Source organism: Rhyacophila brunnea, unplaced genomic scaffold (genome assembly GCF_057557595.1).
Source record: "Rhyacophila brunnea isolate RB1 unplaced genomic scaffold, BYU_Rbru_1.0 scaffold_4, whole genome shotgun sequence".
NCBI classification, from domain to species: Eukaryota; Metazoa; Arthropoda; class Insecta; order Trichoptera; family Rhyacophilidae; genus Rhyacophila; species Rhyacophila brunnea.
The window spans coordinates 39,701,764-39,718,866 of record NW_028233068.1 but is presented as its reverse complement, the minus strand read 5'-3'; the positions used below and the strand labels follow the sequence as shown (position 1 = coordinate 39,718,866).

Sequence of the window (17,103 nt, the reverse complement as noted above, 5' to 3'; positions counted from 1 at the left end):
CCAAAAGTCATTATGAAGATGAAAAGGCAATCTAATATCTAATGAATATGCAGTTGGTTGCAATGCGTCAATAAAAATATTATCTGACATTTCTGCTAAACCCTCTATTTTAGCTATTATTTGCGATATCTATCGTTGATAATTGATTATAATTATTGGTAAATTACGTAAGCATTCGCGTGCAAAACTCATATCACTTTCTACGATCTGTATTACGGTCAAAATGATTTTCGGTGAGTGTGATTGTATTTACACATTTACGTTTTGTCATCCGCAGTAGTTCGTCGGTTGCTAAATGAATCTTTATTTCAGATAATATGAAATGGCTCCGCACTGTTTAAATGCCTCACAAAAGTCTGACGGAAGCCTAAAAATGGAACCCAGCGATAAAAAGTGTCAAATGAAAAAGGCCGCCGAAGGTGTTCTACCTACTAAGTTGTGTGGAGTTTGCGGCGACAGAGCCTTGGGTTACAACTTCAACGCCATAACCTGCGAAAGCTGCAAAGCTTTCTTCCGAAGAAACGCATTGGTGAGCAAGGAGTTCAGGTGTCCGTTCACGGAACAGTGTGAAATAACAGTCATAACTCGACGATTCTGCCAAAAATGTCGTCTCGAGAAATGTTTCTCCATTGGAATGGTGAAAGACTACATCATGTCAGACGAAGATAAAGCACAAAAACGACAAAAAATTGCTGAAAACAGGGCTAAAAAAAGGCTTAATCCCAAATTGAGAGACGACGAAGTATCGAGTTCGAAGCTAATTAAGAGAGAAGATACTGAAGATTCAAATGAGTCATGGACCCAAAATTCAAAAGAATTATCTCCTATCTGTTATGACGACCAACATAATTTAGATTCAGCGAGTAATTTGTCGCAAAATGGACATTTGGAGATGGGGAATAACATCAACGGGAATAACAATCAAGCCGTCAGTGTTATAAAAAACCACAATTTATCGGATAGCCATTTGGACAGTGTCATGTGTGAAACAAATCATTTCGATAATGTCAACAAAAAACAAGATAACTATCTCATTCAATACGAATCAAATTGCGAAACCATACCTCTCTCTGTACAGCCCAATCCCGGTTTATCATTTCATAGCCAAATTCTCAATTCGAATTCTTATAATCATGAAAGTGAAATTAGTTACCAAAACCACCACAGCGATGACAATTTAAACAATTTGAGGGGGGATAATTTGGACAAAGATGAACAAAACGTGATGCTGCGGTCCATGCTGACGACTTCCACACCTGGTGGGGACGCTAAATTGTTGGCCGCATTAACCAACAATGAACAAATCAAACAACCATCTTGTGATAATACAGTGGCTAGTTCACAACATGGGAAACAAGACAAAGCCGATGTCGCTAGAGATGTCCTTCAAGATGTTGAAAGGTGACTTCTAAAATTATTCTTATCAAATGCCTAGTTCTCTATATAATAATGACATGTAGCAGGTCACACTTAGCCTCTCTACATCCTTCTTGATGTTGTCAGCCCATTTCCTCCAGTTGACAGTACAGCAGGTCTATTTCAATTATACAGTTCCATAACACACAATAACACCGTTTTGTTATATTTCTGCAATTCATGATTACACCAATGTGTTACGAATGTATTCTATGTGTAAAACGATTATCTAAAAGTTGAATCTTTGTATTGATATTCGTGTTGCACTCTTCGTTCGAACTCGTGCATACTTCATATCCTTTTTTGGGCCGGGTTGTTCGATGTCATGCTTGCGCAGTACACGATAATTAATGTCACAACGACAACTCAAAGAGTTATCTAATTGACACGAACCGCTGTTAAAAGTGTTATTTTTCACATTCCATACTATACGCATAGAATACATCATAGCATTTGTATCACAATTTTCCATGATTTGGGGGTTTAATGTTACATTAGAATAGACCTTCTGGGGCTGAGTGCCTATTGGAGACTTTCATAAACCTTGTGGAAAGTACTCTTTTTGCCCATCAGAGTCTTTTTGCCTTTGAGATATTTACTATCTTGGATTTGCATTGATTGAAGATCTCAGCATTATTACGGATCCACCACCTTTGGTTTTCTCTAATTGGTCAACGTATTCTTCCGAGAATTTGAAACTGAGATACTGTAATTAATCTAAATAATATTAATTATATTAATTTATGGAAATAATAGTTGATGGCTGTGAGAATGTTACTAAGTAATTATTATTCAGTTACTTAGTTGCAAACTTCATTGACCTTAATTAATAAGACATTTAACTCATTTAGTGCTAACACCGCGTTTGGAGTAGTTGGCAATTATATAATTAACATGTTATTTAAATGTGGTAATTAAAAAGTCAGCAGTGATTGTGTTTAAACTGCAAAATTATACTTGTAAGGGATTTGAATACCTACTGCACTATTCAGTTGAAACAGAATTTATGTAATTAATAAATAATAACAATTCAAGAAATCTTTTGGTAGCTTGTCATTATTTTCTGTTTGCTATTAAGCATGTAGATAATGGCTTTTCCATATTATCTGAAAAAAATTATTGCCTTGAAAAATGTGTGAAAGATACATATATTTAGAATAATGTATCTTTCTTCACAGGAATATGAAGCATGCTCTACTTCAGCATTTCATCGGATGCTTTGTGCTGAGTTCTCTTATAATTTTTCTAAGCATGCCTTCAAATATTCTTTTTTTGGTTTAATATTTCACAAACAGTTTTTTTTTTCACGTTTGTTGATCCAGTAATACAGAGAAGTTTTAAGCATTTATTGTATTTGGCCAGGGACGTGCTACTCTTATCAACACGTTATATAGGTCAAGTAATCGATTTGGATAAAACTTACGCGCCCCAGGTATTCAGAACAACTGTATTCTTCTCCCGGTACCATTTTCCATCATGATTAGAAACAAATTTACAGTAAATCTTCCAGTCGTACTGGGTCTGCTCGTATGATTTTTTCTTTCATAAACATAAGAACTTACTCTACTTTGGAACATAATATATTATTAGGTACTATAAATTTTTTGGTAGGTACATACTTACCTGATCTTTTTTAATAAATTTACAATAAATCATTGTGTAAAAGCATATTTTTTTTACTTTGGGAACTCACTAAGAAAAAGGTTTTTGATCCCAGCTCTATAACGTAATCTAACTCTTTTCAAACATTTTTTTAAATTCTTAGGATACCCATTGAACCAAACTCAATAGAGTCCATACTGTGTGAAGCCATCAAACTGGAATTCGAGGCCTACACGTCTCTCTCGCAGATCAATAGCTCCAGTCGGGAATTGAACGACGCCGAGCGAGCCAAGTTAAACGAACTCATTGTCGCCAACAAAGCTTTGTTGGCGCCGCTAGATGACCACATGACCAACTTGATCTCCGAGGACTGCAGGTTTAAGGTACTCCCATCAGTTTTATTTTTATTTTATCTCCATATCAACAGTATTGATAATATCTCAATTTTATTCAAGGAATGGATCACAGCTGGGGGTGTACGTAAATTATCAATGCGTAGCATTAGTATCGAATATCTTTATCTTGATATTTTTATCAATGAAATACCACCAAATCAGTTTATCAAGATGTACCTACCTACTTCAAAAGAATATTGGTACATATTATCAAATTAATGTGATTATTTTATATTGGGCAGATATACCTAATATTTTCAATGTTTAAAAAAAATTCATTACAATTGAAATTAATTCACGCTTATCATAGCATTTTTTAAATATTGTTGGGGTCACTTCAAAAATAATCCAGTTATTATAAACAATATTATGATTTTTCAATACCAAATGAAATTTGTGACCTTCACCCAATTGGTACCTATATTAAAATTGATATTTTACTATTTTAAAACAAAAAATGTCTTTTACTCATTGTCATTGTTTTGATATGATGACATAATAATTGCTTTGGTTTTTGATGTCTCATAAAATCTTCTAAGTCATGGTTGTGTTGACAGACTTTTTACGATGAAGTTTTAGCAGATTTTCTTTTTACCCATTGGGTTGAAAATAGTCAATATGTATATAGGAATATTATTTATAACATAAGTTATTATTAAAAAAGTGGAGTAATGACAGATAATTACATATTATGTAGATATTATATATGAGTCCGCAAAACATTCCCAAACTGTTAAAAATCCTTGTATTTTTCATTTGGTATGTGCCATAAATATACTATGGTTATTATTCGGTCATAATTTTGTTACATAATGTTTCAGACACCGCAAGGTCAAAACGATCCGATGCTGTTGGGCATTATAAATTTGACAGCGGTCGCCATCCGCAGGCTGATTAAGATGTCCAAAAAAATAAACGCCTTCAAGAATATGTGCGAAGAAGATCAGGTGGCTTTGCTGAAAGGCGGATGCACCGAAATGATGATACTGCGAAGTACAATGACATACGATTGTGACAGAGATACGTGGAAGGTAAAACAATGATGCATTACTGAATGTAGCTTCCACAATGAAAGAAATAATATTTATTGGGGCGTTGATACGCGGTTTGATACTTACACGTATTGTGCTTATTACAATCGATGACACTGCCTCGCAACAATGTTTTATACATGAAGAATCCCTTGTGAAGTGACAGAAAAACTCTTGACCACATATACGTGCCTCAACCTTGTCTAACACAATATACCTATAGTATTTATTTTCTTCTAACTTGTCTATCGAAGTTGTAAAATAAATGAGATAGAGAATATTGTTGATATTATATGGCAGTTTTTAAGTGGATGTAAATACAAATTTGTTAGAGATCAACTTGATCAAAACGTGTCTCTTATATTTATATTTCAATCGTTTGTCCATTCAGATACCACATTCCCAAGAAGCTCTAAGCAGCATTAAGGCAGAAGTATTGAAACTCGCCAAAGGCAATATATACGAGGAGCACGATCGGTTTATTCGAACCTTCGACCCCCGGTGGCGTATGGATGAAAACATCATTCTAATTATGAGCGCAATCGTTCTCTTCACGCCTAGTCGGCAGCGTGTTGTGCATTCAGATGTTATCAAACTGGAGCAGGTTAGTAATGATTATGTTAATCGTGAATAAGCACTCCCCCGGATAATTTCGTCTGGTGAAACACGTCAGTGTACAGATGTTCCCTTGTTCAATTTTCATATTTTGATTTTTTTAATTAACATACTAATACATATGTACATCTTGGACATATACAACCACTTCTGATAGAAACCGCAACTTTTTTAGTTATATTTCCCACAGTTACTAAAGTTTAGCGTGTGTGGGTATCTTTCTTAATTTTCAACTTTTAGGCCTGCGGCGTATTTTATTATCCAATGGGATTTTGAATGATGAATTTAAATGACTGCCTGAATTACAATCCATTATGTACTTTACAATCGTGGCTTACCAGATGTTTTGTATTAATTACATATGCCCCAGGGCTAGTTGTGGTCTTAACCGAACCCATGATGTCTGTAAAGTTTCATCACTGACTGTGAATACATACTTATTCGCCATTCTAAGGTCATGTCTCAGGAAGCGAATTATAAAAGACGTCATGATGATATGCAAAATACATTCAAAATTATATGGTATTTTCCGTACTTACAAGATTGAATATATTATAAGGATATTATAGACTTTCAAAAATTATACAGTCACTGCTTTCATTTTTTCGATCTTCCACATTACACATTCGCGAACACATGTTAGTTAATAAATATTACTAATATGACACATATTGATATTATTCTATTAAGAATGTTTTACTTACTTTCTTTAACTCTTCAATTTAGATATAGAAATGAGTTAAATCTTAAGATATGACTCTAATGGAAATATTTTCGCATTGTGACACAAGTAGATAGGGAACAGATTGTTTTAATCCAAAATACGTCTTCTATAAACGTCGTGTCGTATTCCGTTCCACAGTACAGGACGTCAATGGACATTCTGTGATATCACATTTCACACAATACGACGTCTGCAAATGTGTTAAACATACATCGTTTCCTGATTAGCACTTTTGTAAAACTTCAATAATTTGACATAATCGAAAATTGGAAAAATATTTAGGTTTTGCAATGAAAAGTTTTTGAAATCTTTTTAAATTATTTTTATTCAGTACATCTGTATCGTACGCAATATGAGCCCGAGTGCTGAGAATGTAGCTGATTTTGATCAATTAAGTTGAATTAAATATGGGTACTGTTAATTATTATAACTGTTTAGAACCAGTGCATTTACATCAAACATGTGCCCCACCCCATACATTTTAGCACAATCTGTCGTTCAGTATTCACCTTTTATCAATGACACTCTTCTATAGTGTATCAATTTGCATACACACGATTGACTTTACTTGACAATAATTTTATTATTATCATCAGATATTCTAATAAATAGAAATGCGCTTTTCTCAAATATTTATTTATTACATACAATCAAGAATTAGTTTGTTTTGCATTGAATATCAATATTTATTCATTTAATGGAGATATTGTATGTTAATATTAGAGTTATCATTATTGTTATTGGCAAATACAGCAATCGGCTACTATTTTGCATATTATGTATTTATTTTTCATCATTATTATTCATATCAATAAGCAAGGAAAAGATAGTTTCATAATTTATTGCATGCAATAAGTATTATCCTGAATACGTATATGGTGACTCATTATGTTACTAATGCCAAAAGTAAAAACATTTCACATTACAGATTTCAGGATATTGAAATCATACTCTAATAAATGGTTTTCTTAACTCGAGTTGCCTAGAGTGATTACTCACATATTCCAAAAATTTTCTATCAACTATTAACAGTACTTAAATTGTAATCCATTTTATAATACAGCATTCTAATTAATATATTATGTAGTTTTGTTGTGCATAAATCTAATAAACATCTTTGGCATCCACCAATTTCAATACAAAAATAATACATTTGTAAAAGCACTATATTGCTACTGACTCCGACCAACTTCTTTAATACCTACCTACTAAAATAAATTAATTGACCAAACATTTTCAAATTTCTATTAAATGAAAGAACACAGCTAACGTCACATCTTCATCTTTTTAAATAAATTCATAGATTTTACGGATATAATAAATATTATAATGAACGTCTTTAATACTTACTAATCAATGAATAAAATCATACAGATAGCAAAGAGTTGTATTAATTAGCACAATATTTTTTTCGTTAAAAACAAGTGTCATAAAAATAATGAATCATATTGAGGAAATTGTTGCTAATTGTGTATATTAATATGCTTATTATGTTTTCGCTTACCTTCACATTCAAGAATTCTTACTATTATCTACTACGGCGATACCTAGAGAGCATTTACCCAGGCTGTGAAGCGAAATCCACCTTCCTTAAATTGATTCAGAAAATAATGGAACTTCATAAACTGACCGAGGAAGTAATCGGAGTTTATTTAGATGTTAATCCGAGCCACGTGGAACCTTTGTTGATAGAGATATTTGACCTAAAACAGCAACACTGACCTGCATTCCAATTAGGTAACTATTCATAATGTTTACTGTTTGATATAATATCTGTTTACTGTCAATAAATCATATATCCAAGGTGTGCTGATTCAATATAACATAAATACTGCTTACTCCCCATTTTATAAGTCATAGAAGCATGTTAACGGTAAAAGTCATAACCATTGCAACACTTTGTATTTTTTAGTATTATACTGATTCATAACTTAAATTTTAAATATGCATTATTCGATTAGTTATGACCAGTTTTCACATTATAATTTATCCATGTAATGGTTTCAAACATGTGCATAGTACACTCAATATTATCATGGGTATTCAAATTTATTACCTTCTTGGAAAAAAGATTTCCTAATAATATTTTTTCGATGCAATAAACAATCCAATACAGCGGCTTTGCAAGAGTTGTTCAATATTAACGATGATGCACTGCTAGACGTTAGAAGTCTTGTTGGACATTTAAAGATTATTATAATTTTTGTTATCCTTCATAAAATAAATGATTTGTCTTACAAGGGACAGCCTATGTGAAATAAAGTATCTTTATTTTGAATTATTGAATAACTTTAGTGTAGCGGGACTCAGATGTTATTTCATATTATAGAATTTGATGACATTATAAGCCGAAGCATTACCGCCCGGCCATCATAGGATTTATCGTATGAAAAGTATAGGATAAAGCAAATAATAAGAAAACAATAATATTATCTAAAACAGCGAATAACAGCACATACAACTTTAATGAGTATTTGTTTTTTTTTCAGAAGGGAGAATCAATTATCTCAATCATCACAAATCAACAAAATAACTTTTGTCACATATACGTTGGTTAGAGTGTGTGCCAAATCATTTGGCAAAGTGAATATTTGTAATAGTTATGAAGAATGTTTTTCTGTATTGAATAATATAGATAAGTTAACATAATTACAAAATGGATATCATCGAAATCGGTGCTTCATTGTCAAATCGATTGAAAATCTCGTGTAAAAAGTCCAAATTAAATCATTAAATTACAATTTTTGTACCAAGGAGGGATGGATTTCTAAGCAATGCAATGAAAAATGTCATTCTTTAATGTGTTTGGTCTTTAATTCCTTTGGTTTTTTATATAGTATTTTTTATTTGTATCTACAAACATAGATATTGTACATAATGTTATGTATTTCGATACTCATGTTTGTTCTCAAAATAAATACAAAATACTTGTATCTGCAAATGCAAACAAAAATAATGAATTACGAAATTGTCGCAAAGGGCATTATGGGGTAATAAATTCTGGTCTTTTTAAATATTGCAGTACAATTATCATTGTACATTTAAATGAAGGTTGCATTGCATAGATTGTTGTGTTTTAATGATTTACATCGGTAAGGCTGGGGCATTATGATTGCATCGCTCTCAAAAGTGCCAAAATTACGTTCAATGTACCTTGTGAGTAAATCTTTATATTTAAGAATGAACATGTTTATTCCAGATGTTTGGTTTATATCATAAAAAGTATTCTGTTGTGCGACATATCAGAGATCTCAAATAGTTATATTTTTCCTACAATGACAGATAAGTCACCTTTATTGTGTCATATTATAGTGAAATCTTAGACTCTTGATTTGTAGTATATATTTATATATTATGTAAATATGTACACGCTTTAACTATGTACCTATTTATGACGAGTGTTATGTTTTTTTTAAATGTCACCTTGTAATAAATGATTATTGATGTTTCTGTCCGAATTTTATTTATTTTTTAATCCAGGCATCTCGCTTATTTGTGTCTTGCTGTTACTATAAGTAAGTAGATAGTTAGAATCACACACTCAATACCTCTGATGTTGCTAATCATTGGAAAGATTTTTTGTACATATAAAATCCATCCATAAGCTGTCTCATTCATGTTGTCTAAGTCCAAGAAGCCTACTATTTTCTCAGTAACGCAACCTACTTTTTAAAGAGGTATCGAAATTTGCATTGGAACCTTAAATTACACATTGTTTCGAATTATTTCATCGAAAATTGATTTAACCCTTTCCAGTCTTACGTTGGGTTAGACTCAAGATCGATTTTATTCCCACAGAGGTCAAGTGACAATCGACATTGCAAAAAAAAAAAAAAAAATGCTGAATTGTGTTTTGACCATATGACATGAAATTTCTTTGGAAGCATTTCATTCAGACAAATTATTTAAAGACTAAGTGCCGAGCCACACCGGGCGACTCTGGTCGGCAGACCAGTCGCCGAGACCAGACCGATGCATGCAGTTATATGGAGCATGCCACACCTGGTCACCCAGTAATCGCGCAAGCAATAAAGTCGCGCGATCAGTAAAATCTCGCTCGTGCGCTCGGTCTGGTCTCCCGGTCTCTCTGGTCGGGCGATCAGTAGCGATGTATGAAAACATATGGCTATGTATTGAGCGCTGCCACACTAGGCGACCAGTCGCCGGCAGCCACGCCGCATTTTTTGCATAATTGCGTATACATTCATTATTATTATTGGCTGCCTCTCTGGTCGCCGGCAAGTCGTCCGAGTAAATCGCCCGAAGAGACCAGAGTCGCCCGGTGTGGCTCGGCTCTTAGTAGTGTAAAACAAAACGTTGAAGACTGTAAAGGTTAAATAATAATAATTATCTGTAAATTACACATTTGAGAATGCTAAGTGAGTAGTGGAACTTGGGACTTCACTATTTAGTATGTACATGATAATAAATTTATTATTACATCCTTTAATCGTTTTGACGTAAGGTCATGATCATGATGTACTTTTTTTTACCGACTAAGACACCGTGAATGCTACAAACAGTACAAGACAATAGATCCAAACAACAATATTCTTTTTCATTTTATTGTAAAGGTTTACAATTTTATATATTAAGAGTGGTTTTTTTTATACACATTATAATACTACAGGCTGCAGTGTGATTATTCTATAAGTTTTAATTTCTAAGTAGGTATATCGTAACATTATTTCTGATATTTAAAATAAGTTACGCAGTATTTTAGATGAATACACAGTAGTGCATAATATTCTGATGTAAACCAGACACATATCGCAAGTGGAGAACTACAAGGTTCTAAGTGTTTGTCCTTGATGAAACAAAAGTAACGATGTGGCAGCTTAGAATACTACTTCATTGTTAGGTTTGTTTTCTCAATGACGAATACTTAGAACCTTGTAGTATTAGGATCGCGATATATTTACCTGTCTCGCATCTTTATTATTAATAAAAATTTGTTAAAGGGGTAAAGTAAAAATTATTGTTAATATTGAAAAATATTAGGTGTACAAAATTCATTATTGTGTATCTAGTTCTCCAGAGTAAGCCATAATAATATTTATTTAAGTGAATAACCCACTGCAAATTAGTTTTAATCTTACCATAACATGTATCTATATGTTTTCACCTGATATGTTGCTGGCTTTTGGATATTTTACAGCAAAATATAATTACATAATACGTACTATTATAAATAATAGTAATACTGTTGACCGAGAATACTTGATGGAATTTGAATTTAAATTCTAATGTATTTAAGTTTTGTACTATTCCATTTGAGTAGTTTTTTTGCGACCCGGGTTACGCCTTTCGGCATCTTCAGGCACTATGTGTACTCACCAAAAGGCAAATACACACTGACAACGAATACAGTTTACTGTAACTTATATAACTATTAAATACAATAAAGTAGTTAAAAACTTTATCACCTTCCTATTAAGTCAAGTATCACAATAGAAAATGTAACAAACAAATTATGAATACATAGTGTTGAAGTGTTTGTAAAAAAAACACTCGATAAGCGTATCAATCGTCAAAACCTAATAAGAAGATCATTAGTAATCATAATCAATAAAAATATTACATTCTAGAGGTGTAAAATCGTCAATTCTGGGAATAATGGCAATGTATTGGGAATTTAATGAAGTTAACTAATGAATAATAATATCAATGATATCAGTCTTTAAAAAGTTATTGGTTAAACAATTAATATTCAATAATGTTTTTACATGCTACCTACTTTTTTATAATATTATTTTTTAATCAATCCACAAATAAACCCACCTAATATATATATACATAGCTACACACACGTATACATACATACATCCACATATAAGGCGAAACCCGGGTCGCAAAAAACCACTCAAATGGAATAGTACCAAACTTAAATCCATTAGAATATTAGAAATCTTTAATTTCAATGACTAACGTCAATTCTTTCAAGATTCACATTCATATAAAAGTTCTACTTTTGTCTTTCTATTATAGTTATAATAAAAACATGACACATAGAGAGAACTTAACCACATTATATTATATAATTTACCCATGTCTTTAAACCAGCATATTTGGATGCCGCAGGATATAATAGTATAAAGAATGTGCCTTAAACATTAAATCATGCATTTTTCAATCTTGTAGAAATAAATTATGTAAAATATGGTCCGATGTATATAAATACTTATTGTCATAACGATTATATAAAATTAACTCATTTTATCTTTTGGATTTGTAGTTATCTTATCAACAAATTATTATCTCTCTATTTGAAATATAAAAATCCCCGCTATATATTGTCGTGACCAAAGATTTTGGACTACACCTATAGGGATTAACCCATCCATTGCATTGGCCACGTAAACATGCCCAACTGAATCGTGCTTATATTAACCCATCCATTGCATTGGCCACGTAAACATGCCCAACTGAATCGTGCTTATATTAACCCATCCATTGCATTGGCCACGTAAACATGCCCAACTGAATCGTGTTTATGTTGCGATAGGCATTTAATATGCCATAAATTAATTGAAATCAAATTTTGCTACTGTCAATAATTGATAAAATAATTAACACACGCGTCGAAGGGATTAATATGAACTTTTAGTGTGGTTGAATTCGTAGACATGGAAAAATTAATGTGCATAGAATGCATAGATTCAATTGAAAGATAATGACCTATTTTGACTTGTTATTACACTATATGTATGACATACTGTTCATCAAAATATTCTAAACGATGATGGTTCATTGTATATTAAACTTGTTTTACGATTATAACACCAATGCAAGGTGATTTTATTCCAGTGCAGCGCAGCGCAGCTCTGGCAAATAATCTTAAACCTCAAAAGTGTGAACATTCTACAAATGAATCTATAGTATGAAATAACTTGACGATGTTCTAACATTGACACCTCATATTTGACCTTTCAATATTTTTGATAGTTGAAATATTATACCAAAACTATTTAATGATATTAAATATAAACAAAAATACCGTTATATTAAAAATGAACTAAATTATTTTTGCATTAAGCGTATTTTTGTTTTTATTTAATATCATTTAATAGTTTTTGTATAACATTTTAACTACCCCCTATCAAAAATATTGAATGTCAGATACGAGGTGTCAATTTTAGACCATCGTTGAGCTAACTTCATCATTAGCCTTATAATTACCTTATAACCACATTAGCGTGAAGTTTAATAGTTTTGTGAGATAACATGATATAGTCGAAGAGGCGGCAAGCAAGATAAAGCGATGCAACATTGCTCAACGTAAATGCAGTCGAGAATAGCATCAGTAACAGTTATAACATTCACCCTGTCCCATTCCTGTGTATTATAATGCATGGCATTTCCGCATGTTCACGATTAAATTGTTCCACTAGTAATATTTTTGTCAACTTCACCGTCGCATAATATTTAGATTCCACCTCTATGGAGAAAGGTTTTCTTTAACGTCTTTAATCATGACTTATAATAATATGACGTTTGTTTTATTGTAAATAATAGTTTGTATTAAATTGTATTGCGAAAATTAATTTGACCGAAATGATCAGTATGAATTATTGTAGACTATCCTAAATTGTCTTATTAGAGCTTCTATGTAAAATAAATGTAAATAATGTCTTGGCTGTATAAAAATATTTTTCTATGCAAAATGAACTCAATCGATCTTATTATTATGTATTAATTATTCTTACATATTGTAACAATCCGATTGAATCCACAATCTGGGATGTTTTTTCTGTGACAAAATTTAATTTCTACTAACTTATTCGAAAATAATAATATTCACACAATTAGAACTAAGTACCTTTGATAATACGAAATTAACTGGTGAATTCTCCTTTAATTTGACGTATTAATTACCTAATTCATTTTAATAATCAATCTGAAGTGAAAATGATGTTGTGTACTTTACATTTTTTGTCACTTGTGTATTGCAAAAATATCTCATAGATGTCTAAATATCCTGAAACTATATAATATATGGATTTTTTTTAACAAATTACATTATTAGTACCTATGTATATTTTGCTCTTCTAAATTTAATGTTTATAGTTTGTTACTGTTATATAATATTACATCTTATTTGTTTATGTGCATCTTTTAAGAAAAAGAGCAAAGCTCTAGTAATATTTTTTTCTCACATAAAAAATGAATTGTTTGTGAGATATAACTAAATGTGTACAAATTGCAAGCAGGTTTAACTGATTATTTTATCCATTAATATTATTTGTATTTCAATAGTTTTTATTGTAAGTTGTGTTTTAATAAATGAAAATATTCTATTTATAAATACTTTGCATTTTATTGAATTCATCCAATCACTATGTTAACATTCAAATTTACAATTACATTATAATATACTATGTTTATTCCTAAGAGGATCATATGAGCCTCCACAGAGTGGAGGTTAATGTTAGCTACTTGCTCAGCTGATTAGGTTCATACTCTGGCTCCAAACACATATTGAAAAACAACATTTGAATTTGCCTGACCTAGGACCCACAACATCATAAACCGACATATTACCGGTCGCCAATTGTAAGTCGTAATACAAACTATAAATTTAAATAACTACATAATTACAAGAACACAGTCATAAAACAATTTTGTTACATACATAATATTATGTTATATAAAATAATACGATGGTCGAACAGTTAGCTTATAATGTCGTGGGTCCCAGGTTCGAATCCTGGGTCTGGCAAATAAACATATTGTTTTTCGATTTGTATTTGGAGTCAAGAGTATGGACCTAATAGGTTGAGCAAGTGGCTAACATCCTTTTCTTGTAAAAACAAACCTCCACTCTGTGGAGGCCCATATGATCTTATTGGGATCGGACACGGTCACAAAGAAGAATAAAATAATGGAAAGATACATAATATTTCAACAACAAAAAAATAACCCTCGCGGGGGGGAGTTCGCCCCCCTAGGCCCCTAAGATGATGGTTACTTAAACCGTGACAGCTAAAACTATTAAACATGGAACATGCTTTACCTACTGATTCTCTGAATGCTAGTTGTCAAAATTCGAAAGAAAATTTATATGTCAAAGTAACCGAATCCAAAGGATTCAAACAGTTTTACTTTTCTGAAAATTATGTAAATACAATAATAAAACTAAAGAAGTAATAATAACAGACGAACAATATGTCACACAGAATGTAGGCTACAGTCCTGAACGCAAAATGAAAATAATCAGCGCGTGTAAGTATTCGGGGCGGGCTGAGCGTCTATAGTGAAGTTATTCTACATCTATTTTTCTTAACGCTTTTGTGTTGTAGATAATGAGTAAAACATGTTCCATGTTAAAAGGTGGGGATTCGGTATAATCACCAGAAAATAAGTACTATTCACACCATGCATGGTGGACTTATGATGGTACATACTCATTTGAAGCCGTGAGCTGTGGGTTTGAATTAGTGCACAAGTTTGCCAAATTCAATTGTTCTTTTATTATATTTGAACCCACGATATGAAAGTGTGGCTAGTGACTATTTCTCATGAAATCTTTAGTAGACAGGCAAGATCCACTCCAGATTGTAGGAACAATAAAAAAAATTAAATATGTACATAAATCTAATAAACATCTTTGGCATCCACCAATTTCAATACAAAAATAATACATTTGTAAAAGCACTATATTGCTACTGACTCCGACCAACTTCTTTAATACCTACCTACTAAAATAAATTAATTGACCAAACATTTTCAAATTTCTATTAAATGAAAGAACACAGCTAACGTCACATCTTCATCTTTTTAAATAAATTCATAGATTTTACGGATATAATAAATATTATAATGAACGTCTTTAATACTTACTAATCAATGAATAAAATCATACAGATAGCAAAGAGTTGTATTAATTAGCACAATATTTTTTTCGTTAAAAACAAGTGTCATAAAAATAATGAATCATATTGAGGAAATTGTTGCTAATTGTGTATATTAATATGCTTATTATGTTTTCACTTACATTTCCTAATTTGCATTTTTTATGGACAATAATATTATTTACTTCATTGTCATCCTAAATTATACAACATTGACCTAAATATTATACATATTGTATTCTACAAGTAGAATATTTTTTTTATTATCAAAGAGAGGAAATTGAAATTCATTAAAAATTATACATACCTACAGAATATTAGCAAATTCTTTTTATGATCTTCATTCAAATTGCTTTACACACTAATATAATAGATCTAGTGACAATTTTGACAAACTTAGATATTAAAAAAAAAATAACTGCTTGATATATATATATATTATGAATTATTTAAATAATAGTAGGTACCCACTTATCACCATTTTTATACTACGCTGAGACCAGTTTCATTTTTGTAACATTTTTAATTTTAAATGTCGATAAAGACGGATGATAATGGTTTATTATAAAGACGAGACGAAGGAAACTATATATAAATATATATAAAAACCATAATAATGTTAGTAATAGTGTTGTTATTTCTTGTAACTATTTTTCCATTCCACCAAGAAATAACGTTAAAAAAAATTACATGGATTACTTAATTCCCAGATGGTAGGTTTCAATCTCCCAGTCGCATCAAATCAATGTGGTATTTTTTGATCAACATCAACATAAAAAAAATATTAATCAAAATAAATTAGAACATAGGTTGTACATTATGTAATTCACATAATTTATTAAAGATCAGAACCGGTTTTGGCCACTCAAAGGGACATTGTCAACTAAGTCAACGGTGTCCCTCTGAGTGAGCAAAATTGATTCTGATCTTTATTATCTCATTTGGATTGAGTCCAGAAATTTAATGTTTTATTATATTTAATATAATGTCGTTAATTAACACCATTAGAGTAAAAAGAACATGTTTGAATCCGGTGCATGGCCTCAATAAGCAATCAAATGGGTAACAATCATGTGAATCATGTGATGGCACTTCTTAAAACTCTGACAAAATAACGGAGATAATATTTTGCCTGATTCTTGAAATTACATTTGGATCGATACTTCTATTGGCAGCATAGAATATGCAGAAATATACTAGTCACTATAATATTATGTTGACTTCACAATAATATCTGAACCCAAGAGGTAAACTGCGTTAATTATTGACAATCACGACTTTTTCAGTCTCATTTAAAACACAGTCATAGAATTTGAATTAAAATGCATTTACCATGTTCTGCCATAATAAGTTGTATTCTAATTTATTGCTAAATAAACAAATGACAGACAACAACAACGAGAAAAATAAGTTTTAATTATGCATAACCCACTTAACCTCTCAGATCCAGAGAGTACATAACAGCACTG

The 17,103-nt window shown here is 31.4% G+C and overlaps 1 protein-coding gene across 1 annotated transcript; it reads left to right on the top strand.

Moving 5' to 3' along the window:
- Positions 1-55: 55 nt before the first annotated feature.
- Hr96 (Nuclear hormone receptor HR96) lies at positions 56-9,605 on the top strand. Its single transcript, XM_085953720.1, has 7 exons — positions 56-233; positions 313-1,401; positions 3,182-3,401; positions 4,235-4,444; positions 4,836-5,048; positions 7,301-7,520; positions 8,273-9,605. Exons 2-6 carry the CDS (start codon positions 323-325, stop codon positions 7,502-7,504), a joined length of 1,926 nt encoding a protein of 641 aa, XP_085809846.1. The 5' UTR covers positions 56-233; positions 313-322; the 3' UTR covers positions 7,505-7,520; positions 8,273-9,605.
- Positions 9,606-17,103: the final 7,498 nt, after the last annotated feature.